General features: G+C 40.6%; 1 protein-coding gene across 1 annotated transcript; it reads left to right on the top strand.

Annotated features, from left to right (window-relative positions):
• Positions 1-343: 343 nt before the first annotated feature.
• On the top strand, positions 344-24,250 carry LACTB2 (lactamase beta 2; the record flags this gene model as incomplete). The annotated part of the gene is made up of 7 exons (XM_079722633.1): positions 344-465; positions 6,577-6,740; positions 11,747-11,873; positions 17,493-17,671; positions 19,600-19,748; positions 23,459-23,540; positions 24,207-24,250. The coding sequence occupies 7 exons, from the start codon at positions 344-346 to the stop codon at positions 24,248-24,250; spliced, it is 867 nt and encodes a 288-aa protein (XP_079578759.1).
• Positions 24,251-24,877: the final 627 nt, after the last annotated feature.

Here is a 24,877-nt window from a genome sequence, read left to right as displayed (position 1 = left end):
CACGCCCGCGAACTCCCTCGCGCTGCAGCCCGCGAAACCCGGGCAGCGTCACGTGACTGCTGGCCCCGCCCCTCGCGCAGCAACCGACTCCCCTCCCTTCCCGCGCCGCTCGCGCGTCGTCACGTGCCCGCGGGCCCCGCCCGCGGCACAGCGGCTGATTTCCCCTGCCCTTCCTTGCGCCTCACGTGACCACTGCCCCTGGCCCAGTAGCCGAGCCACAGCCCGCTCCGCACGCGCGGCGTCACGTGACAGCTGCCCCCCCGCCCCCCACCCCCGGCCTGGTTGCTTGTTCCGCGCTCCGGCGGCTCTTCTCGCTGAGCGCGGGCGAGCGGCAGAGGTGGAGATGGCAGCCGCCCTGCAGCGCGTCGAACGGCTGTCCAGTCGGGTGATTCGCGTCTTGGGCTGTAACCCGGGCCCCATGACCTTGCAGGGCACCAACACCTACCTGGTGGGGACCGGCCCCAGGTAAACGTTTCCCCCCCGCACCCCGCATCCTACACACCGACCCGCGGGACGCCCGGAGCTGGGGTTGCGAGGGCTGCTCGCCGCGGGCGGAGAGGCTGTGCGCCCGCAGCCGGCACCACGGTGTCCCGCCACCCCCAGATCACGACCACCCTGGGTGGTCAACCCTCTAGCTTACAGCTGGCTAATGAAAAAAACCACTTCGTGGTTTTGAGACCTAATTTACTTTGCATGATATTGAATGCCAGGATGCGCGTGTTTAAGCTGTTGAGAAACTAAAATCGCCTGGAGTTAATCCTGCAAAGCGTTTACTTTCCACACCTGACTTTCGCTGGTGTTTGGCCCGGAGTTTAACTTCGGTTCGCAAAAGCGATTCGTTGTGCTGAGGCCTTTTTCTTAACTCAGCAGCAGAGGGCAGGATTTTCTTGCTTCAAATTGCTCGAGTCTGTTGAAGAGCCCCGTAGCTCTTGGGAAAGAGAAGCTGACTAACTTTGTTTTTGTTGCTGTTGTGTGGCCTTATTTAAATTACTTCGCGGAGGGAATAACCTCTCTGTATTTCTAAGATTTTTCTCTTGTTCCGATGCACTCTGTTTTAGTGGAATTATGCAGAAATGGGAACATGTGGTTTACTGCACCATAAGTGCATTGGGCAATTTTTGTGTAGTACTTAGTCTTTAGTGTACTCTAGATAATAGAAAATGAAAATAAGATATAGTTCCGCTTGAGCCCAGAATTTAATTGTTCAGTCCGGACGTGTTACAATTAGTAAAATATAGTTGATTACTAAAAACGGTTTAATAAGTATAGTGTATTGGGCTTTCATTTGAAGTATCCACTGTATTTGCCTTTTTCCAGTAAATCACAGTTTTAGAAGCAGCAGGATGGAGGGTCTGGAAGTACTGCACATTAAGCAGAAAGCAACAAGTTGAGTCCAGGGTAAACAAGGCAGGGTCAGAGCTTTAAGCTGCCTCCGGAATCGAGGAGAACAGAAAATTAAGCAGAAAAAATACCTGATATCTGACGTAGAGTCTGGGTTAGCTGAGACTCCCTCACCCTAGGAAATCCATAGGTATGCTCTTCATTTTTCAGTGTGTCATCTTAAATGAGCTCTAAAAGACAGTACCTAATATGAAAATTGCATGTAGTCAAAATTACCCTAGAAAGTCTCTCAGGAAAACACTATATTGGAGATCAGTGTACTCTCTCAGTAAGTTCAACACAGCCTGCTTTTCTTCCAGTGGTGAAACAGATGGCGGGTTCTGTTTGAAAACCAGATGAAGAAGTCGGCTTAGGTTTAGGCGCCATGTTGTATGAAAAATCCATACTGTGTCTTTAAACACTAGAATCACACACTGCGTGGCAAGGTGCTGGTGCTAAAAGACATGAGGAACCTGAAACTGATTGAGGGAAGAGCAGATTCACAGCCTTCCATCTTACACTGCTTAGACTACTACCCACATAAGCTTAGGGAGTGGAACGGCCAGTGGAATCACTCATAGATGAGAGAGGGGTGATGATGAACCCATGTAGTTGAACTAGAATAAGTTAATGTACAGATGCTGCTGCTCTGCTGTATAAAGTAGATGTTAGGTGGCTAGAAATGAATATTAGTTGGGTCCAAGTAAGTGGTTCTGATAATGGTATCCATCTGTTCCACTAAGATCACAGGTGCCTCCTGTATCACTAAACCCAATGGCATTTTTCCATTACCATCTTATTTGAACTTCAATATCTTTTGATGCTGTTAACCACTCCCTCCTTGATTTGCTTGACACCGCATTCTCCTGGTTTCCTCTCACCTCTCTAGCTACTCTTATACAATTTCCTTTATAGAATCATGCTCTCTACCAAGTATTTTAAGTGTTTGAGCCCTTCACAAGGCAATCCTACTCTTTCTTCTGTTCCCATTGTTATGTTCTTTACCTAGGGGATCTTGTCTACTTCCTTGGCTTCACCTGTTTTATTCATTAATAACTCCCAAATTTATAGCTCCAGTGTAGACAAATCCAAGCTTCATCTTCAGATTAGGATAGCCAACTGGTTTCTTAAATCTCTAGTTGGAGCCTCACAGCCACTTGAAACTCATTGTTTCCTACTGGTCTTCTTCCAGTCATCCAAATCTTGGTAAAGAGACCCATCCCCACGTTTGATCAAGGCAAATACTTACGTACCCTCCTTGACATTTTTCTTTGCTTCCTGCATACACATATCCAAGCCATTAAGAAGATCTCAGCATTTTCACTGCTGTCACCCAGTCCAAGCCAGTACAACTCTTGCTTAGGCTTTTGAAATAGGCTTCTCTGCATCTACTTTTGTCCCTGTTCAATCCATTCTCCCCCACGTAGCCAAAGGAGTATTGTGGGGTTCTTGTTTTTTGTGTTCTGGTCTCTTATCCTGCAACAGGGTAGCCTAGCTTATTCACTGGCTAGTTTCAGGGTTCCAGTGGAGTGAGAGGAAGCACGGAAAGACCTGGAGGCTGAGGCTTACGAATGGCAAGCCATCACTTTCATGTCAGTCTGTTTTCAGTAGGAAAACCCAGTGTAAGTCCACACTCAGAGGATGAGGAAACAGACTGCCATCCTTGATGGGAGGAGCTTCAAAGTGACATTTCAAGGGACATTATTACACGTAGGTGAAACGTGAAACTTTTTTTTCCTTGCAGTATGCTTAAAATGAGGTCTGTTTGTAAAGTAGTAATACGACTTGGTCTTATCTTAAGTTGCCCTTTAATAAAACACCTCTGGTATTTTTTTAAAGTTTTTGGAGACATAATATTTCGTACTGACTCTTTTAAATGTTATTTGATAAAAAAAAAAAAAAGAAAGCCTTCATTCATAGTAGAAACATTTCTAAGTGCCTACTGTGTCTCAGGCAATATACTAGGAGTCTCCTATGGACTTGGTAGAAAAAATACACACTTAACAATAGTTTTGCTTTCACTTGGCTTGGCGAATTGTAGATACCATAAATCACATAGCCCCCAGGGAATTCCCTGGTGGTCCAGTGGTTAGGACTCCATGCTCTCACTGCCGAGGGTCTGGGTTCAATCCCTGGTTGGGGAACTAAGATCCCACTAGCCTCAGTGTGCCCAAAAAAAATCCCCAAAAAACAAAAAACATATAGCCCCCAAAATGGATATATAATTTACCATTTGACGAGGCTGATGAAGAGTAAGTCTAGAGTTCTGGAACCGTATAATTAAAGATTTTAATCTAGTCCCTGTCGAGAGGTTTCGTAAGGGTGTGGCAATTCAGTTGACATCAGAAGTCACAGAGGAGATGTGTCTGGCTGCACTGAAAACTTTGTGATTCACCAAGATAACAGAGTTGGATTTTTTGGAAAATGGAAACTAGAAGGCCTTGTGCTATTCTGATCTCCGATCTGTCATCACCCTGAGTCAAGCTTCTCTCCCATCCGGCCGCATGGGTTCTACCCACCCGGCCTCAGAGCTTTCATGCCTACTTTCCTCTCTGTCTCCCACTTATCCTTCTCTTCACCCAGCCAACCTCACGCATCCTTTAGAGCTCTGGTAAAATAACATTTCCTCAATAAAGCCTTCCCTGACGCCTCACACTGTGTTAGGTTAATGTAATACACTGCCTTAGCATTCCATACTTGTCATGGCCCTTATGTCAATAATAAAATGATTTTTTGTGTGTAGGAAGAAGCTTAATGTATTTCCCCAACTCCACTCCCCACTAGACTATAAATTCAGTGAAGGCTTATTTATTACTATATCTCTGGCACCTAGCACAGAGCCTTGTACATAGTACAGTAAATATTTGCTGAATGAATGAGCATTCTCTCTTTCCCTTCATTTGCTCTGTTAGGATTCTATTACTGCTGGATAACTGCAGTTTTAACCAGTCTTCCTTCCTCTTTCTGATCAGCCCATAGACGCCAAATGAATTTCCCTAAAGCTCTCAGACTTACTGTGATGCCCAGTACAGAGGGATTCAGTAAACATTTGAATGGACCAATAATAGCCAGATCTTCCAAAGAGTATTTCCACATTCCTCCTCTGCCTAGAACCTCTAAAAGATGGAGTTTTAATCTTTACTATTAAAATTGTAAATACCTTGAGGGTGAGTATACTATTTCTTCTTAATAGGAAAAGGCAGTCTAGTGAACTCGTTGGGGTGAAGACGCTGGGCTCTGATTATCAGGTCCCAGTACCTGGCTCATGGCTGTGGACAAGACAGTTGATTCGCTAAGCGTCAGATTCCTTATCTATACAGTGAGAGTTGTATCGTACCCACCTCAGACGGATGTTATGAGGATTCAGTGAAATTTAAGTGAAGATTCATATCTAAAGTACTTAAATTCTAGCACGGGGAAAGCACGTCAGCTATTACTTTACTCACTTTTTCCTCCCTTATAGCATCCAGACAATACTGGGTTTATAGTAGGTGCTCAGAAAGTACTTAATGATTTTGTAAGAGGGACAGCAGATTGACAGAGACCATTTAATAGCTATCTCAGTGTTGATAGAAAATACCTAATTGAGGAAGTTGATGCCACTAACTCCCATTAGTTGAAGAATTTTTTTCTCCGTTCACGTAGCAGATTGTTACTGCATGCCAGGCCCTGTGCTCTGGTGACTAAATTGGTCACAGACCTGTACAGATTCTTCTGCACTCTTCTCTTGTCCCCTGGATTAGCATAACTCGCATTTGCAAAATGACATCCTAAGACGGGGTATTGTCTGGGCTGTGAAGGACACAGCCCACCTGGAGATGACAGTGTCCGGTCCTCTGCACTAACTCTTCACAGACATCGTTGATAGACTTGCTGTTTGTTAAGGAGGGAACAACCTTTTTTTCCAGTTTACAGCTGAGGTTGCACTTATGCCACATGAAGAATGATTCTAGGTGCTTCCCATGTAGTCCACTTCCTCCAGAGACGCACAGTGTATCTTGAATGGACAAGTGACTGTGAAACCGAGTCCCCCTAAAGCCACGTTTCCTTGCCGAGTTTATGACTAATCTCTCTATCCAAAACTTTATTCCCTTTCTTGTCCCTCTCTGCCCTCAGTCCTGTGCTGCCTAAATATTCATCCACCAGAGTCAGATGACTAAAATTGCTGTTACAGATGTCATCGTTAACATACAAAGTCAGGTAGTTTCTCCAGGGCAAGATGGGCTTTTGTCTTGCAAGAAAGGCATGGCACATAGCAGATCATTCGTAAACAGTTATTGATGAATTAATACACAAATAGAATGACTGAAACTTTGCATCAAGATGAATCATCTCCCCGCCAGCCTGAATTCGGGAGGGATTCCTGTGAAACAGCGTGAATTTAAGAAGTCAGTGAATTGGTTCTGGAGGAGGAAAATGTCACCCTGATTTCTTCCAGAAACTTCAGAGAGAAAGACCATCATCCCATAAAATAGTGAGAAAGGGCAAACAAAGTGGAAGGTGGGTTCAGAACCACAAGCAGAAAAAGATAACTAATGAGGTGGTCTGAGTAGAGAAAGGAAGCAGCTCAGACACTCCCCGACACTTCCCTGCTGCCTGCACTTTCACATAACATGTAAAACTTCGGTGATCCGTTTTGTGTATAGTGCAGAAGACTAGGTTTCCTTAGGGATACCATCGAATCAGATGCTTTCATATATCCGAGACATTTGAGGATGTTGTAAAAGATCTCAAAGGCCGCGTGGATAAAAAGCACGTCTTCTGGCGCCAGAATACCTGGGTGCAAATGCTGCTTCTGCCCTGTCTTTGCAGAGTAACCTTGGGCAAGTTACTTGATTTCTGGATATAATAATGAAATGCCTACTTCAAAGTGGTGTTACGAGAAATACAATTGTTAAAATATGTCAGGTCCTTGGAACAGTGCCCTATTTCTTTTAAGTGCTGTGTAAGTGTTGAATACCATTGCTCTTATTCCTTGTTCAGACTCACATGTATCTATAAGTTTTTTTCAAAGAACTTTCTGAAGGTGAGATGATTATAGTTAAGCTGAAATAACATACAGCTGGTTTTCAAGGCACGTTGGAAGAAAGGCAATTTGTGCAGTTTCTTAAATGTAATGTAAATCATCTGTGTGAGAAATATGCTGATACAGACTCTGTGTTCTGACTGTATGATTATCTTCCATTTAATTTTCAGGAGAATCCTCATTGACACTGGAGAACCAGCAATTCCAGAATATATCACCTGTTTAAAGCAGGCTCTGACAGAATTTAACACAGCAATCCAGGAAATCATAGTGACCCACTGGCACCGTGATCATACTGGAGGCATAGGAGATATTTGTAAAAACATCAATAATGGTAAACAGAAAACATTCATTAAGCTCATTGAAGAAAACTGCGTCTTCGGAATAATTTACTTCGGTTAACAGAGCTAAGTAAGCTAGTAAACCATTTACTAGCTTACTTACATATTTAACTGGTACTTTCAGAAATTACTGTAACTTGAACACTATCCCCAGTTTTAACAGAGGAGGAAAGGAAAGGTCCTATTTTCTATTTCAGATCTCTTTTCCCTCTTATTTTTCCCCTTTGCCCAGTGATGAAGATCAGTTTTAATTTAGTTTGTATGACAATTACTATTTCAGATTTAATAATAACTAACTACTGTTGAGCATTTACTGTGTGCCAGGCACTGTGCTGACATTTGGCCTGAGTACTGTGAGGTGGTATGTTCTTGTCCACATTCTAAATGGGACCTCATGTCTTCCATAACATAAGGCAGTTACCACAGTAAACTGAAATACTGGGGAAAGATCATTGTATTGATAATTCTCTGAAACCTATTCAGTACTGACACCTTACCATCTCCTTTATTCCCTCATCCCACCGTCACACACATAGATTCATCCATCCATCCATCCATCCATCCGTCCTTTCCTTTAGTGAATACTGGAGGCACTGCTAAATCCAGGTGCCATTCTTGGCACATGGGACCTAGCAGTGAGCAAAACAAAGACCGCCTTCATGGAGCTTCGTTCTAGTTGGGAAGGTAAATGGTAAATGAATCTTAGGTCAGGTGGTGACAGGTGCTATGAAGAAAAATGAAGCTACATGAAGGCAAGAGGGGAGAGAGTAAAGCAGAGGAGGGTGGTAGCAGTAGTGTCTGGGGTGGAGAGAGAGGGGGTGAGCTATACGGTGTCTGAGAGGAGGGCACACCCAGCAGAGGGCATTGCCGGGGCAGAGGCACTGGAGTGGGACTTTGTGTGTGTCCAAGGCACAGGAAAGACAAGGAGGTCAAGAACATTCATTCACAAAAGGGATGCGTGTAGACATTCGACTCGTATTTTTTAATGTTTGTAATTATCTTTTTAGGCCTTGAGACTATAATTGGGACACCAAGATATTCTCAGGCACAGCCCCCAGTATCACCAGGCGGCCCACTGTAAAGACCTGTCTCCCCTCACTCTCTTACCCTCTAACCTCCTTTCTTCCAATCCGAAGGGACTGCCCTCTGCAGGAAGTCATTCTGTCTTAGTCTGACCTGTCCTCACTTTCTTTCTCTTGTCCATCATTAAATTTTGTGAATTAAAAAACTATGCCGAGGATCCTTAATTAGCTTTGGGCAGCTCTTTTAGCATGCAGGTCAGCTTGAAAAACTGGAATGTTTATGGCCCCCTTTCTCTCCTTCATAAGTCAGCTTTATTGAGCTTGAATTTACATACATAAAATGTACCCATAAAATGTATAGTTTGGCAAACACCTATGTGACCACTCCAGACAAGATAACGCTCCCACTGCCCCAAAAAGAGGTCCCCTCGTGCCACTCTGCAGTGATTCCCCCTCCAGCTCCAGCAACTACTCATCTGCTTTATATCACCGTAGATTAGTCTTGCCTGTGTCCTAAAGTTTCCTAGAATGGAAGGATACGGCATCACTCTTTGGCTTCTTGCACGTTAGCATCTTGTTTTTGAGATTCACCCGTTTCATCATCAGTAGCTTGTTCCTTGTTGCCAGGTAGTCATCCATGGTAGGAATATACCACCATTTGTGTATCCATTCACCTGTTACTGGCCATCTGACCCACTTTCTTTAAAAATTAAAATAGTTTGGGGTTCCCTACAAATAATGAATATTTATATGATAGATTACCTATTGTGTTGATTTAAAGAAAATCAGAAAGAAATTTGACACTGCTTTATAGCCATGAAAACTTTAATACTTGTTTGAGAAGTGGCTTGTTGTGTTTCGTTCTGAACTTTATTGAAGCTAGACCAGCTACATGTAGACCTTGAGTTCCTCAGCACTGAAATTGTTCAGGGGGACCTTTTAGGATCTCCCCCCAAAAGTTCCATGTATTTCTTCATTCTCTAAATCCTTAATCACTAGCATTCTTGTTCCATTTTGCTTTATAATTTCTTTGTATTCCATATTTTAATAGTTTAATTTTTTTTTTTTTTTTTTTTTTTTGCGGTACGTGGGCCTCTCACTGTTGTGGCCTCTCCCGTTGCAGAGCACAGGCTCTGGATGTGCAGGCTCAGTGGCCATGGCTCACGGGCCAGCTGCTCCGCAGCATGTGGGATCTTCCCGGACCGGGGCACGAACCCGTGTCCCCTGCATCGTCAGGCGGACTCTCAACCACTGCGCCACCAGGGAAGCCCTAAATTTTTTATAATTTTGTTTAACTATTAGTATGGCATAATTTTTCAAGTACTTTACAATGCTGACTTCCTGTGTTTTTACAGGCCACACCAAAATTATGAATGCCATTTATAAGATTTCTATGGGAAGTTATGGTAGCTCTGAAGTAATCTGCCTGCAGAAATTAAAAATATGATCAGTGTGTGATTTGGGAACTCCCAGTGGCTTATGGGGAGCCAGAATTTTACCAGACATGAGAACTGTATAGCCCCAGGGTGCTCAAGTTTTTTGTTTTGGCTTGGTTTTGGGTAAATCTTGTAAAATATATTTTGTTATCTAATAATTATTACTTTGCAGCTGAAGTTGGGCATTTGCCATGTATTTAACATCCGAGTCCTAGGAGTCAGATGTTTGCTTCTTGCTATTCAATTAGAATGTTAGAAAGTATTATACATGAGCAATATCACGTTTGTATCAGCTTAAATAATTAGCATTGGCAATGATATTATAATCCTTAAACCTTAACAAATGACTGAGGGTTTCCTCCTGTTAAAATAATTACATGATAGAGACAGAAAGCAGATAAGTGGTTGCCAAGGGCTGGGTGAAGGAGAGAATAGGGAGTGAGTACCACTGGGTATAGGGTTTCGGAATGTTCTAAAATTTTATAGTGGTTATGGTTGTACAATTCTTCGAATACACTAAAAAAAAAACCAACAACAACAGTGAATTGTACATTTCAAAAGGGTGAATTTTATAGTATGTGAATTACATCTCAATAAGCTTTTATTTAAAATAATAATTACTATCATATGATTGATTTCAGCATGCCCTTCTCCATCTTGCCTGTGTAGATTGCTATTGTGAATAAGATATGTGTTTTCAAATTTGCACATAATTTAAAAAACTGGCACGGAGTTATTTTATAGTGTGACATTTGTTTTGTAATTTTGAGATAGTTGTGAGTTTTTTGGAAGGATCATCTGCCTCACAACTAGAGTTGCAGTATCTCCACTTCTTTACTGAAAAACAAAATTATGCAGATTACAAATAAAAACAAACAAAAACACGTTGCTATCTCACTCTAAAATGAAGACAGCCTTACTGTGTAACGTCAGTTCCCAGAATAGCATATTATTTTTTGCTTCAGCCTCTCAAGATGCAAAGCAATGGAATTTGGCGCTGGAGAGGGAAGGTCTAGTTGCTGTTGTTTTATTTTTATTATATTTGCGATATTTCTATCCTTGATCCTTCCTACTAGCCAGATTTCTATATCTTGTCAGTTTTCCTTTGCATGTCTTTTTCTCCCTCCGCATTTCCATTGATACCACTGTAGCCCTGATGCTCATTACCTTCCAGCAGGGTTAGTGCAGTCACCCCGTCCCGGTCTTTCTGATCTCTCCCTCTCCAGTCTCCCCACCTACAGCTGCCATACTAATCCACCTATTAACACTATTTCAGTTTCTTACTAAAGAGTGTATGGTAGCCACATACTGTAAAGTTTAAATCCCCCTGTTCTCTGCAAGGCACTTCAAGGCCCTCCATGATCTGAGCTCACCTTACTGTTCCACTCTTTCCAGCCAGGGTTTTGCTCTAGGCAGGTTGGTAGCACTGTTTGGCACCTATGCCACGCTCATCCTCCTTTCTGGGCCTTTACTAACGCTGTTTCCCTTACCTACAGGTCTTTCTCTGAACCTTTTGCCATCCTACTCATCCTGTAAGTCACACCTCAAGTTCTATCATATCTATGAATCCCTTTCTAATTGTTTCTCCTTTCTCTATAAACACCTGCTGCTTTTATTAGCTGAATTGTCCATTTAGTATCCCTTAAGTGGGACTGAGTATAGTTCTCTAATTATTGCCTGTTTGTGTTTTATTTCCCCCAACTATGACAGTTTTTAAGCATTTTGGTGTCATGGTCCTTGTATTCACTGTACATAGTATACTGGTTAGATGATTGCCACTCAGCTATTGATTGGTTAAGTAATTGATTTTCTTTGTGTCAGTGAGAGTACTATGGGTTACATTTATTTTAATGGTTTCATATCTTAGCCCCGGGTTTGGGGCTTCCTTTCAGCTTTCACAGAAAGAACTTTATACTATTAGCCTTTTATTATTAAGTACTGCCATGATGCCATAACCTCTTTTATTCTATGTTAGGCACCTAGATAGGGAAAAGTTCCCAGTTTTGGTATCACTGCCTCTTCAACACCCATCTTTTTTTTTTTTAATCTTTATTTTTTATTGGAGTCTAGTTGATTTACAATGTTGTATTAGTTTCAGGTGTACAGCAAAGTAATTCACTTATAGATGCACGTGTATCTATTCTTTTTCAGATTCTTTTCCTATATAGGTTATTATAGAGTATTGAGTAAAGTTCCCAGTGCTATACAGTATTCAACACCCATCTTGATCTCAAACCTAGCTGAGACTGTGAAGTGCTACTTCCAAATTTTTATATAAAAGAGGAGTGACTAGAAAAAAACAAAGGCTTTTATGTAGACCTGGAAGGACATGAGAGAATAAAAAACTCTTTTGTTAAGGTGGAGGAAATAGTTACCGTCCCAGAGATATGCTGCTACAATTCATCCCATTTTTTGTTGCCTCTTACCGTTAAGATTTTTTGCAGCCAATCTCAAGTGTTCGCTCTCTGGAAGTTGATCTCGTAAAAGGCTAAATTATCATTTAAAGTGTGACTTAATATATTTTACATGTTTTGTGACTAGACAGTACATACTGCATTAAAAAACTCCCACGGAATCCCGAGAGAAAAGAAACTGTAGGAGATGGAGAGCAACAGTATGTTTATGTGAAAGACGGAGATGTGATTAAGACTGAAGGTGCCACGCTAAGGTATGTGAACGTGCTTGAGACAGGGAAGGCGGGGCTGGGGGGGCGGGGTCTGTGTATACGTGTTGTAAAAAGACAAGACATACTTGCTTGTCTGAGTGAAAATACCTCAGGGAAATACCTCAGCAGATCCAGAAGGTCTGCTAACATTGGTTTCTCTGGGAAGAGAAATTGGGTTGCTTGAGAAACAGGGGAAAAGAGAAGGAGTTTTCACTCTATCTGCCTTTTTATTATTTTTTTTATTATTTATTTTATTTTATTTTATTTTTTTTTTTTTTTGCGTTACGAGGGCCTCTCACTGTTGTGGCCTCTCCCGTTGCGGAGCACAGGCTCCGGACTTGCAGGCTCAGCGGCCATGGCTCACGGGCCCAGCCGCTCCACGGCACGTGGGATCTTCCCGGACCGGGGCAGGAACCCGTGTCCCCTGCATCAGCAGGCGGACTCTCAACCACTGCGCCACCAGGGAAGCCCTATCTGCCTTTTTAAAATTGTTTGAATTAGTTGATTACCTTCTTTTAATAAATAAAATTCAAATTAAAAAATATAGATGAGCATTTCCTGCTCGGGTGATTTAGAGGTTTCTGCCCATCAGTCAAGTTCAGGGTTCTCTCGTGCTCTCACTTCGAGGAGGTGACCCATCCCTAAAGTCAGCACGTTGCCGGCCAGACCCATAAGGCCCCGTGACCTATCTGAGGGATTCAAAAGGATGTTTCAAACTCATCAGCTTTGAAGCTGAACTAATTCTGGTTCTCTCTCCCCCACAATCTGTACTTGTTTTTTGACTTCAGAACATCTACTCTCTCAGTACTTAAGATGTTTTTTTCCTTCTAAGATAGAAGCTGACTCCTCTTCACCCACGTACTCCCCTGCGTCCCTCCCCGCGGCCCTCCCCGTCTAATCAGGTTAGTTCTTCACCTCAGAAATATTTGGCAATGTCGCCTCTCTTTCTCCACGTCCACGACCACTACTTCTTGCTCAGTCTTCCTGTCTGCAGGCTCCCCGCTTTCCAATCTGACCTTCGTTCCCCGTGTCAGTTGAAACCTGGAACAACCCTCCCTGCACACAAGGTAATGTTTGTTCTCCTCACCGTGTCACAATCTGGCCCCAGACTTCTCTGGTCTTCACTCTCATCACTCCCCTCACAGGCACAGTTAGCAAGGACACTCTGTGCGGCCGTGCCTTTGCTCGTGCCTTCCCCTGTACTAGGCATTGCCCCTTCCCTGCAACTCGTCTCCCTGACAGACTCTTATCTGTTCATGCTTCAGACCTAACCCACATGTTACTTACTTCAAGAACCCTTTCCAGGCATAACTCACTATTCCCTCCACTAACTTTCCTATAACCTTTATTACTTTGTATTAAACTGTATTGTAAGTTTTTTTGTATGTAAGTACCTGCAAAGGTAATCAACTCCTTAGCTTCACAATATTAGTTAATTCTAGTCGCTACGGTCAACCAACCCAGAAATGCATAATGGCTCAAACGTGAAAGAAGTTTACTTCTCAGTCACATAAAGACCAAAACGGGGTGCTGACTAGTGAGTGACCCTCCTGTAAGTGAGGTTTCAGGCTCCGTGCATCTTGTGATTCCATTAACATCACTCCTTGGCTTCTGAGGTCGCCGTGCTCACCTCCATCAACCCAGCGGGTGGAGAAAGAGCATGAAAGGGATCTTACCTGGAAGGTTTTCACAGACCCGGCCATCTCTTGCATTGGCTATAAGTTCAGTCACACGCCACTCCTGACTGTGCAGAGACAGGGAAATAGAGCTTAACTTCGTGCCCAGGAAAAAGAGGGAATAGGTTTGATGACAAGCTAGCCACTCTGACACAGGCAGGTCCCAGATTCATCTTAAGATCCTCAGTCCCTGACACTTAGGAGGTAATGGGTATTTATCCTACACATAGTAAATTTACTAGCTCCAAAGAGGGGAGTAAATGAACAGAAGAATGAGAAAGAGAAAATGAAGTCATGGGTATCCATGCCACCTTTCAAACCAGCGTTCCCTTTTTCTCAGTATGCAGTGATTTTAACAGAATTTAATTTATAAACCAACTAATTTCTGGGAATGTTCTTTAAATGCTCTTGTTGAAAATATGATAGTATCTCGTATAATTTGCTCATGGTACCAAAGGAAAACAAACATCATATAGCTGCTACTTCAAAAAGTATTTGGTATTCTCGGACAATACAGAATTTCTCCCATCACACACCAGCCCTAGTGAAAATGAAAGGGGTCGAGACAGTAGGTGGTTCCTTGAGTCTTCTGTCTCACAGGCGTGGGTATCACAGTACTGGTTTATCGGTTATCACAGAATTATGGATATTAGATCTATACCTAATTGCAGATTGAGAATATTCAGTCCTGGGCTTCCCTGATGGCGCAGCGGTTGAGAGTCCACCTGCCGATGCAGGGAACACGGGTTCATGCCCTGGTCCGGGAAGATCCCACATGCCGCAGAGCAGCTGGGCCTGCGCGTCCGGAGCCTGTGCTCCGCCACGGGAGAGGCCACAACAGTGAGAGGCCTGCGTACCGCAAAAAGAAAAAAAAAGAGAATATTCAGTCCTTGGAAGTTACTGCCACCCATCTGCCATGAACAGACCACATACTTTAAGCTTTTTATTAGAGTATTCAAACAGAAAAGCGTACCTATCATCCGTGTGCAACGGTGAGTTGCTACAAACTGAACAAACCGTATGAGCAGCACGCAGATCAAGAAACAACAATATGGTGTAGATACAGAGAACAGAGTAGTGGTTACCAGAGGGGAAGTGGGGGGGTGAACTGGGTAAAGGGGATCAACTGTACCGTGACGATGGAAAACAAATTGTCGGTGGTGAGCGTATTGTAGGGTATATTGAAGTAGAAATATAATGTTGTACACATGAAACATATGTAATGTTATAAATCAGTGTTACCTCAATTAAAGAAAAAAAAGATTTTTCTTAACCTAAAAAAAAGTAGGAAACAGTATCAGTGCCCCAAAGCCTCCCACATCTTGCTTCCTGTCACCACCCCCTCTCAGTGGAATACTGTCTCACATTCATGGAGTGAATTGATGCCAAGGAGCTCCATATTATCTGAATTCTATTTAAGTTTTGTTTTACTGCATTGTGATGAAGATAAAGTATGAGAACCTATCTATTTTAAGATTTGAGAGGAAAACTAATACAGAGAATAAAAAAAGTAAACTCACTTTTTTAAGAAGACTTTGTAAATAATATTTTCCCAAAATACGAATTCTTTTTTTTTGGGGGGGTGGTATGCGGGCCTCTCACTGTTGTGGCCTCTCCCGTTGTGGAGCACAGGCTCCGGATGCGCAGGCCCAGCGGCCATGGCTCACGGGCCCAGCCGCTCCACGGCATGTGGGATCTTCCCGGAGCGGGGCACGAACCCGTGTCCCCTGCATCGGCAGGCGGACTCTCAACCACTGCGCTACCAGGGAGGCCCCAAAATATGAATTCTAATTACGCTAAAATCTGAATAAAACATTTAATTTACTGATGACCGTGGCTTCCAATTTCCATTTTTATCAAGTCAGTAAAACCCAATTATTTTAAATATTAACAAGAAGACTCATTGTTAAGCAAAAGTTCTATAAGAAGAAGGTTAAAATTTACTAAGTCTCCAAGTAGTCGATGACCAGTTGATCTTTTCTGCTTGCCAATTTTGAAAAAAAAAAAAATACAACAGAGAGATAATATCCACCAAGAACCCTTTAGTAACTAGTAGAAAGTTAGCAAGGTTTTTCAGTAAGGATTTGATTCTGGATGTAACTTTCAGGAATTTTCTAGTGAACTAAGTTTAATTTCTCAGAGAACAATCAGTCCAACAGCTTTTGTTGACTGTTCTAAATCTTCTAAGGCAGCCATCGTTACAAAGTCTGTCTGTCACAGAAGTGGCAGAGCTAGATCCGTGCTCTACCTGATGCATGGGAAGGTCACCGCTGCAGTTCCTCGGATCTTTCCTAAAGCACCTCTGATGTCAGTTCCTTTTCCCCTCCTGCCTATGTGAAGAGAATTTTAACACAGTTTTTTTATGCAAGTTAAAGCATTAGCCACGCAGGTGACTGAAGAACTGGAATTTCTGATCCCCTGATTTAAGAAATCTTAATTGCCTTCAGCCTGGAAAATATCAAAGAAAGCCATAACTGAGCTCCGGCGTGGAGAGTGGGAGGGGAATAATAAAGGAGGCGTTGCGGGCACACTGACGGATAAGGCAATTTGCAGACCCTGAAAAAGATTGGGTTCCGCCCATAAATGCATTCTATGTATGATTGTTCATAGGATTGGCTATAAGATAGGATACACACCCACACCTACATATTTTTTTCCATGATGGTTTGATTTACATGTAATATGATTCAGCTAATATCTGTCATCTCATATAGATACAATAAAAAGAAAGAAGAAGAAAAGAAAAATTTTCTCCTTGTGATGAGAACTCTTAGGATTTAATCTCTTAACTTTTTTACATATCATACAGCAGTGTTCATTATAGTCATCTTGTTGTGCATTATATGCCTGGTACTTACATTATAATCGGAAATTTGCACCTTTTGACTACTTTCCTCCAGTTCCTTCTCCCCTCACCAAGAACTTTATTGACCAACGTATTCACCATTTTGTTCTACTACCTTCTGCCACTTTTCAGGCAACTTCATAATTCCATCTTCCCAAAACTTTTTATTTTTTTGAGCAAAGAACTGTACCAGGTGCCGTTTATAGTCTTCCAGGGAATTGAAATTTTTTTCCATTAAGAGAATTTTATAAAGACTGAAATTAATGGAGATCTGAAGGTGCAATGTCTGGTGCAGTATATCCTGCAAATTACTTCTTCTCAATGCATAGAGATCTTTTCATTCTCTTTGATGGCTGCATAGTATTCCATTGTGTGGATGTACCATACTTTATCCATAGTGCCCTATGCGTGGACATCTGTGTTGTTCCTAATATTTTGTCATTACAAATAATGTAATGAATAAGTTGTATGCATTTTTTTGTATTTGTAAAGGTGTATTTTTCAGGGTAACTTTTAGCAGTGGGATTGATCGGTCAAAGGATTAATGCATATGTAATTTTGCTAGAAAATGCCAGATTGCCCTCCATATGGGCTATACCATTTTTTCACTCCCACCAGCAACATATGAAAGCACTTTCTTCTCATAGTCTTACCATAAAGTGTGTGTGTATGTATATACACATATATACATACATATATCAATTTGAAAAAAAATGTGTTCTTAAATAATAAGAGCACTATCTGAGTAGTAGAATGATTGGTGATTTTTATCTCCTTCAAGTACTTTCCTTTTCTGTTTTCCAAATTTGTTGTAATCAGTAATAATAATAATCAGTACTTATTACTTAGAAAATAAGAAAGAAGATGTGGCAAAAGTATTAAATTTGCACTTCAGAGTGAGAAATTTGATTTAGCTAAAAGAGAATTTTCTGATGATAATTTGCAGTGGACCACAAGAGAAAAAGGAGCCATTTAAAAAACTTACTGACATCATTTATTCGTGTCTTGTCTAGAGATAAAGACAGAAAACAATTTACTTCTCAAAATTTCTTCTAAGCCTAAGAGTTCATAATTGTTACTATTCTTTCTCCTTTCAACCAGAGTTATATACACACCTGGCCACACTGATGATCATATGGCCCTACTTCTAGAAGAGGAAAATGCTCTCTTTTCTGGAGATTGCATCCTAGGGGAAGGAACAACCATATTTGAAGACCTCTATGATTATATGAGCTCCCTAAAAGAGTTATTAAAAATCAAAGCTAAAGTTATATATCCAGGTGGGTAATATTATTAATCTAGCAAACCATTTGTGTCAAATGATGAGGAAGATTCATTTTGGTTTGTCTGTGTGTGTTCTTTGTGGTTTCAGCCTTGAAGAGATACATATAAATTGCTTCTTTCTAAATTACACCCCTAAGTCTTGTCTAGAAATACAATTAAAAAGAAGACTGAGAGTTGTATTAATAACTTTTTTAAAAGATATGAGGGTTATTTTTTAACATCTGCACAGCTATTAATAGAACTATTAAACAAATGAAATAAACTTACTGGAACAAGAACATTTTTTTCATTCCGTAAGCTATCTTTAGTTTTGTTAACTTGATTTCTGTTGTGGACTACATTTTAGCCATGTAACCAACCTTGGGTAACATTTGATGTCTGAGCTTTAGTTTTTTAACTCACTGTATGGAAATATCAATAGCTTCTATATCAACTGTAAAATTGTGTATTTATTTCCGTTCTCCAGAAAAAGAAACGTGTTGTTAGTATATTAGCTATCACTGCCCTGCTTTACAATACGAATCTCTCCTCCATCCTGAAAGCTAAGAAAGATACAGTACCTAACAAGAGGCCCCCAGAAGGAAAAAGAGACTCAATTACTTAATTTTTTAAGTCTTTCCAACTTGTTCCTAACCAAAGAACCATGGAAAGATCTGTAAATACAGTGTCTTCAGTACCTTCATATTCTCTCATGAGTTCCCACTGCTGAGGGGATAGGAAACATACAGTGAGGCTGGGCATTTGGATTAATATTGTGACATAAAAGGAGTGGAGGATGACAGCTATTTTGAAAGAGAAGACAGTAGACATTTGATGCACCCACATTGGAGCAAAGCTAATGAGAGCCTGCCCGGTGCAGGTTCTTGGAGTGTTGGCTTCAGTAAATCCAGTGAACTGGCTTATTGGCACAGCAGGAGCTCATATGTCAATGACGGCCTATAGCCATAGCTACCATATATTAAAGCCTGCTACCCTACCCTCCAGGTACTGTGCACAGACCTTCACAGAGCTGTCCTCACAAAAACCCAGAGAAGCAGGTAGCTGAAGAAATAAACTCGGAGATTCATAGACTATCCCAGCCACACAGCTAGTAAATGATAGTTGGTATCCTAAAGCCCATGCTCTTTACCTAACAGGTTTGTCTGCTTCTGGTATTTTGTTCTCAACCCTCTTGCAGATTTGTGTAATATATTCATTTTCACTGCCTTAAAGAGTGAGTAAATTCCAATATAACTTTTCCAGGTTATCAACTTTTCTGAATTGCTGGCCTATACATAAGATTCTTAAAGTTCTCCTGTGGTTCTTGTGAATTTTTAATAGCTCTTGGTCACTTACATGAAGCTACCTTTTACATTCCCCTTTTCAGTCTTTGATAGCATAGTGGTTAAGAGCACAGAGTGGTTAAAAGCTCCTGAATCAGAATCCCATCTCCACCCCTTCTTAGCTGTGTAACTGTAGGCAGATTATTTACCCTCCCTATGCCTCAGTTTCTGCTGTACAAAGAGGATAATTAAAGTATCAGTCCCTACTTCATGGGATTCTTGTAAGAATAATGTATATTAAGCATTTAGAGCAATGTCTGGCAAATAATGAACACTCTGTAAATATTACCTATTGATACTGTTGTGGTTACTGTTTTTATTGCTGTATTTTTATTGTTAAATTTTTATTTTCTAACTTTTAATGAACACAATAATATATAGATTTTGATATAATTCTCTAATGTTTTTTGGCATTATATGTAACTTTTAAATCTCTTATTACCTGTATAGTTTTCCAGATAATTCTTATTTGTCGTGTATTTAGTATGCCTTTTCAATATACTATATGAAATATTTTTAAATAGAGTAAATTAACTTCAGTTGTACTTAAAATTTTTTATCTTATTTTTTACAAAATAATTTTTGTAATTATTCTGATGCAGGACATGGCCCAGTAATCCATAATGCCGAAGCTAAAATTCTACAATACATCTCTCACAGGAATATCCGAGAACAGCAAATTCTTACATTATTTCATGAGAACTTTGAAAAGTCATTCACAGCAAGGGATCTTGTAAAAGTTATTTACAAGGTAATTTTCATTTGTCTTATTTGTTCAAAGCCACAATTTTAATAGAATAATCTATTCAGTTGACTATAGATGTGGTAAACTCATCACATCCCAGAGCAGAATGAGTCTGTTAATTTTTTAAGTAATGTCACTTGTATGGATTTGAGACCATCAATCTCAACTTTCTAGAACACAGAAGTTAGACAAACACTGGCCCACAGAACAGAAATAACCATCCTGAGCCATTATTAAGCCTTTTATACTCCACTCTGTTGGGGAGACCATTGCCAACAGCCTGGCGGTTAATCTTGGTTATGATTTGTGTATTATTCTAGCCATCTTGATGATCCGGTGTCCTGACCGGCAGCAAGTAAGGGGCGACCTACTAGAGACAGCTGCTGGGATAATAGCAGTGAGAAGTAGCAGCAATGCTAACAATAGATTAAAAGGAGAAAGGCCATGAAGAAGAGCACGAGTAGAGTCACTTAGTACAGAGAGAAAGGGCCCCTCACTCAGTGGCCTCTGAGCACGTCACTGTATGACAGCGCTGTGTGGCAATCCGTCAGTATAATTCAGTTTTTCAGCAAGTGTTTATTAGATAACCTGCTTCGGGGTTAAGAATGGAATAAGATTATCTGGGTTTTAAAACTCCCACTACCATAACCTGTATGGCCATAAGATACCTGAGAGTATAACTAAAGATGAGCTTGAAAAGGAACCTGGTTTCAATTAACAAAGGACCATAATGTCCCATGGGCCTAATTTATCAAAAACCAGGTATCTCAATGTGCTTTGTTTTAAAAGGGAGGAATGGGCTTCCCTGGTGGCGCAGTGGTTGAGAGTCCGCCTGCCGATGCAGGGGACACGGGTTCGTGCCCCGGTCCGGGAAGATCCCACATGCCGCGGGCTGGGCCCGTGAGCCATGGCCGCTGGGCCTGCGCGTCCGGAGCCTGTGCTCCGCAACGGGAGAGGCCGCAACAGTGAGAGGCCCGCGTACCGCAAAAAAACAAAAAAAAAAAAAAAAGGGAGGAATGAATGATTAAAAGGGCTGACAGTAATAAGTGCCAGGAGCAAAAGGGTAATAATGTAAATGTTTAAATTCTGCAAAAGAGTTCATTTCCTCATAATACTAAAGTTTAGCTGCTCCAGACTATACATTGAAACATGGGTGGTTTTTTCTAACCCAAGTGCAGACAGCAGAACTCTCTGATAACCCTCACAGATGGGTCATCCAGTGACTATGCAGGCCTCAGAAATGCTGGTTCTGCTTTCAGAGACGTGTTCAGAGATGTGTTCACTGCACACATGTGTGAAGCACCTGTCACATATAGAACAGCATTAGGTGTTGCAGAGACATTTATTCATTCCACACATGTTTACTGAATGCCTTCATGTGCCACACACTGGACTAGGTGCAGAGACACAGAGATGACGACAGATCCCTGCCCTCAAAGGACTCGTGGTTTAGCAAAGACAGACATGTTAAACAGATTCTTGTAATTCTGGCTGTATCATAATAGCTCCCATTTTTGAGCACATTACTATGTGTTAGACAGTGTTCTAAATGCTTCACATTTACAATTGTAATTTGAAGTACTTAATTTCAAGTACCTTGAATTTTCACTGCATAAAGATATTGTTATTCCAACTTAACAGATTAAAAATAGACTCAAAAAGTGTGAGTTAAGTAAGTTCTCCAAGGGCACAAAACTAGCAGATGTCACACACTCAGATGTCAGAAGTCAGATACTCAAATCTTGTGTTTTTCTATCACACCAAGCTTCCTGCAAGGCCCATGCATAGTACGTCAGGGCATAAAGGAAAGAGGAGTCGTTTCTGCCTGGTGAAGATGCAGGGTGATGAGGCTTGTCCAGAAAAGCTTCAGAAACTTAATTATTGAATCGGATCTTGAAGAAGGAGTAAGGCCAGAGTACAGGAGAAGAGAAGTCATTCTAGACAGAAGGAAAGATGTGTTCAAACACTGGGAGTCACAAAAGCATCGTGTGTGTTTGAAAACCCACAAAGGAAACGCATCTGACTGGAGCCCAGAATGTATATTGTAGATGGGCAGGGAGGGGGTCCCAGGAAATGAGGCAAGAAAGGCAGGCATGGCAGGTCAGGGGAAGCCCTTGGTTGCCATGCTAAAAAAATTTGGGCTTCAGCCAATAAGCTGGGAATGACCACCCAAGGATCTTAGGCAGGGAGTCACATAATTAGACCTAGAAAATCACACTGGTGGATATAATATATGGTACTGGAGCTTCAGGGAGTTTGGGGTGGGAGGTTTCTGCTTGGGAATCATTAACACATGATGTTGCGGTGACAAGTTGATCAAGTAAAAAGAGAAGAGAGTCAATGATACAATTCATCATGAACATCAGTATTGAAGAGAAGTCAGGGAAGAATATCCAGGATGAAGATGAAATCATAAGAGGTAGAATAACCAAGGGAAAAGAGAAGAGTTCTTCCAAACAGAGAGACTAGCCAGTTGATTTCAGGTAAAATGAGGACTGAAAAGAATTCCTTCAATTTTGATTAAAATATAATTCAATGATCTTTGCAAAACATTTTCAGGGAGCTGAGAAATGGAGATAGTAAACTTAGTCAAGAAGCTTGGGGCTTCCCTGGTGGCGCAGTGGTTGAGAGTCCGCCTGCCGATGCAGGGGACGCGGGTTCATGCCCCGGTCCGGGAAGATCCCACATGCCGCGGAGCGGCTGGGCCCGTGAGCCATGGCCGCTGAGCCTGCGCGTCTGGAGCCTGTGCTCCGCAACGGGAGAGGCCGCAACAGTGAGAGAAAAAAGAAGCTTGACTTCAGGAAAATTCTTATTTAAAGAATATAAGGAGACAAATACTGTATGTTACCATTTGTAATGTGGAATCTAAAAAATACAACAAACTAGTGAATATAACAAAAAAAGAAACAGACTCACAGCTATAGAGAACAAATTAGTGGTTACCGGTGGGGAGAGGGAAGGGGGAGGAGCAATAAAAGGGTAGGGGAGTATAAACTGTTACATATAAAATAAGCTACGAAGATAAATATATTGTACAACACAGGGAATAAAGCCAATATTTTATAATAACTACATGGAATATAACCTTTAAGAACTGTGAAGCACCATATTGTACTTAACATTAATATTGTATATCAAGTAAACTCCAATAAAATTAAAAATATATACTTAGAAAAAGAATAAAAGGAATATTTATTTTGTTTACCATTCAGATAATAGTTGTCAGTATTACATTACTAGCTTGGCAAAAATAAAGGTAAAATTGTAAGTTTTAAGGTGGAAACATACATACTTTTAATAAAAATGTGCAAAGACATTATCATGTAACCTAATAAATAGACCATAGGGCCAACTGTCTGTAGAATCATCAAAACCACCTAGAATGATTTTTATGTTTATTTATTCATTCATTTATAAAATACTGAGTTCCCACTATGTGCCATTTTGCTAAGCACTGGGTATTCAGTAGTGAACAGATGCTACTACTGTACTGTCTTTATGGAGCTTACAGTCGGTTTTGCCTATAAGTATATTTCTAATAATATAGTGACTCAAAGCAAGACATATATAAGATGAAACAGTGTTATTACTCTATAAAACTGTATTTGAATTAAGACTGTATTATTTTGCCTTTTTTCTTTAAAAGTTTCAAAAAGATTAACTCTGTTCTTTTTTAAAAAAGAAATGCTTTACTTTCACTCTCATTTTTCTTTTAGGATACTCCTGAGCATTTACATAAAATGGCCGAACATAACATCGTAGTTCATTTGAAAAAATTAGAAAAGGAAGGAAAGATATGTAAGTATTCTTCCAAATTTGAGTTCTTTTATTACCAGCACTTAAAATATTTGTTAACAAATGAACTAGTTTCCTTTGAGGAAAAACACCACCCACCAGAGTTCTCCCTTGAAGGTCACTGTAAGTTGGAGAGACAGTCACTAGGAAGGGTCAGTAGCAAAAGGCCAGGGGATCACAAGTTAGAACAAAAGGTTCCACAGGAATGAGAATCTCGCATGGGGGGTTCCAGTCCTCACCCACCAGAATGACAGTCACGGGCATGTAGCAGGAAGAGAGCTTCTCCTCTCGCAGACCACACGACCACGAAGAATTTTACATGTATCGATTAGAAGATTTTGGAACATCCAAAGGTCTAGCAGCAGTAAAGGTGGCAAACTCGAAGATATTAAAGCAGTAACTCTATAATTGTTCCCTAGTGTTAAGTTAATTTGTCAAGTTAATAATCTTAGAAGTTTGAGCCTTAAAAAGCAAGAGGTGCGAAGTTGGACTTTGTGTAGAAGCTTCAGCAACATCTTTATATGTACCCCCCCAAGAAAAACCCCAACCTTATATTGAGCAACAAAATTATTTTAGGAGTTAATGCTTTTTCTAGTTACAAGATAACTTAAAATCCAGTGATTTGCTCATCTTTTGTTAAATTTTTACTCTGTAATTTTCTTTCCACAGTTAGCAACATGGATCCTGAGAAGAAATGGAAAGCTCATCTTTAGTTTCAGCTTAAAGAAAGATTTTGTTGTTCTGTTTTTAGAGAATGGTATGTTTTGTTAACTATTAATTATTTACAGAGAATATAGCATGTGGAACATTGAAAATATACTTTAAAATAACATCATACTTATTCTAAAATATGTAAATTACATTTTACACCTATAATATTAGCTATTTGTCTCACCTAGGTCTTATAACATTTTACCAAAAATTCAAAATCCAACAGTTTATCCATTTTCAATACATAAAATGTTTCTTTTAAAATAATTTATGTCATTTAAACTGGATATTATTCTTAGAGGTTATTTATCTATTACCAGTGGTCAGTAATACTGTTTTTTCTAGCTGCTTCAATTAACAGCACAGATTTCAGTGTAATCCTTCCTTTTCTGCAACCTTTGTCTATATCTGTAGATTACAGGCTTGTTTTCATGTTTCTATCAATTATATCATGTTTATATATCAGTTCTATACCTCTGTATCATGTATATTTTCTCATAGTGGCATCCCACAAATGATTCATGTAAATCAACTTCTGGTAATAGAAAAATATTAAATTCCCAATTAAAGTCATTGTATATAAATAATTATTTCTGTAATCCATTAGTACAACCAACTTACTTTCCAAA

This window comes from Hyperoodon ampullatus (genome assembly GCF_949752795.1).
Source record: "Hyperoodon ampullatus genome assembly, chromosome: 17".
Lineage (NCBI taxonomy): Eukaryota > Metazoa > Chordata > Mammalia > Artiodactyla > Ziphiidae > Hyperoodon > Hyperoodon ampullatus.
The sequence above is the reverse complement of the archived record's forward strand: the minus strand, read 5'-3'. Positions and strand labels throughout refer to the sequence as shown.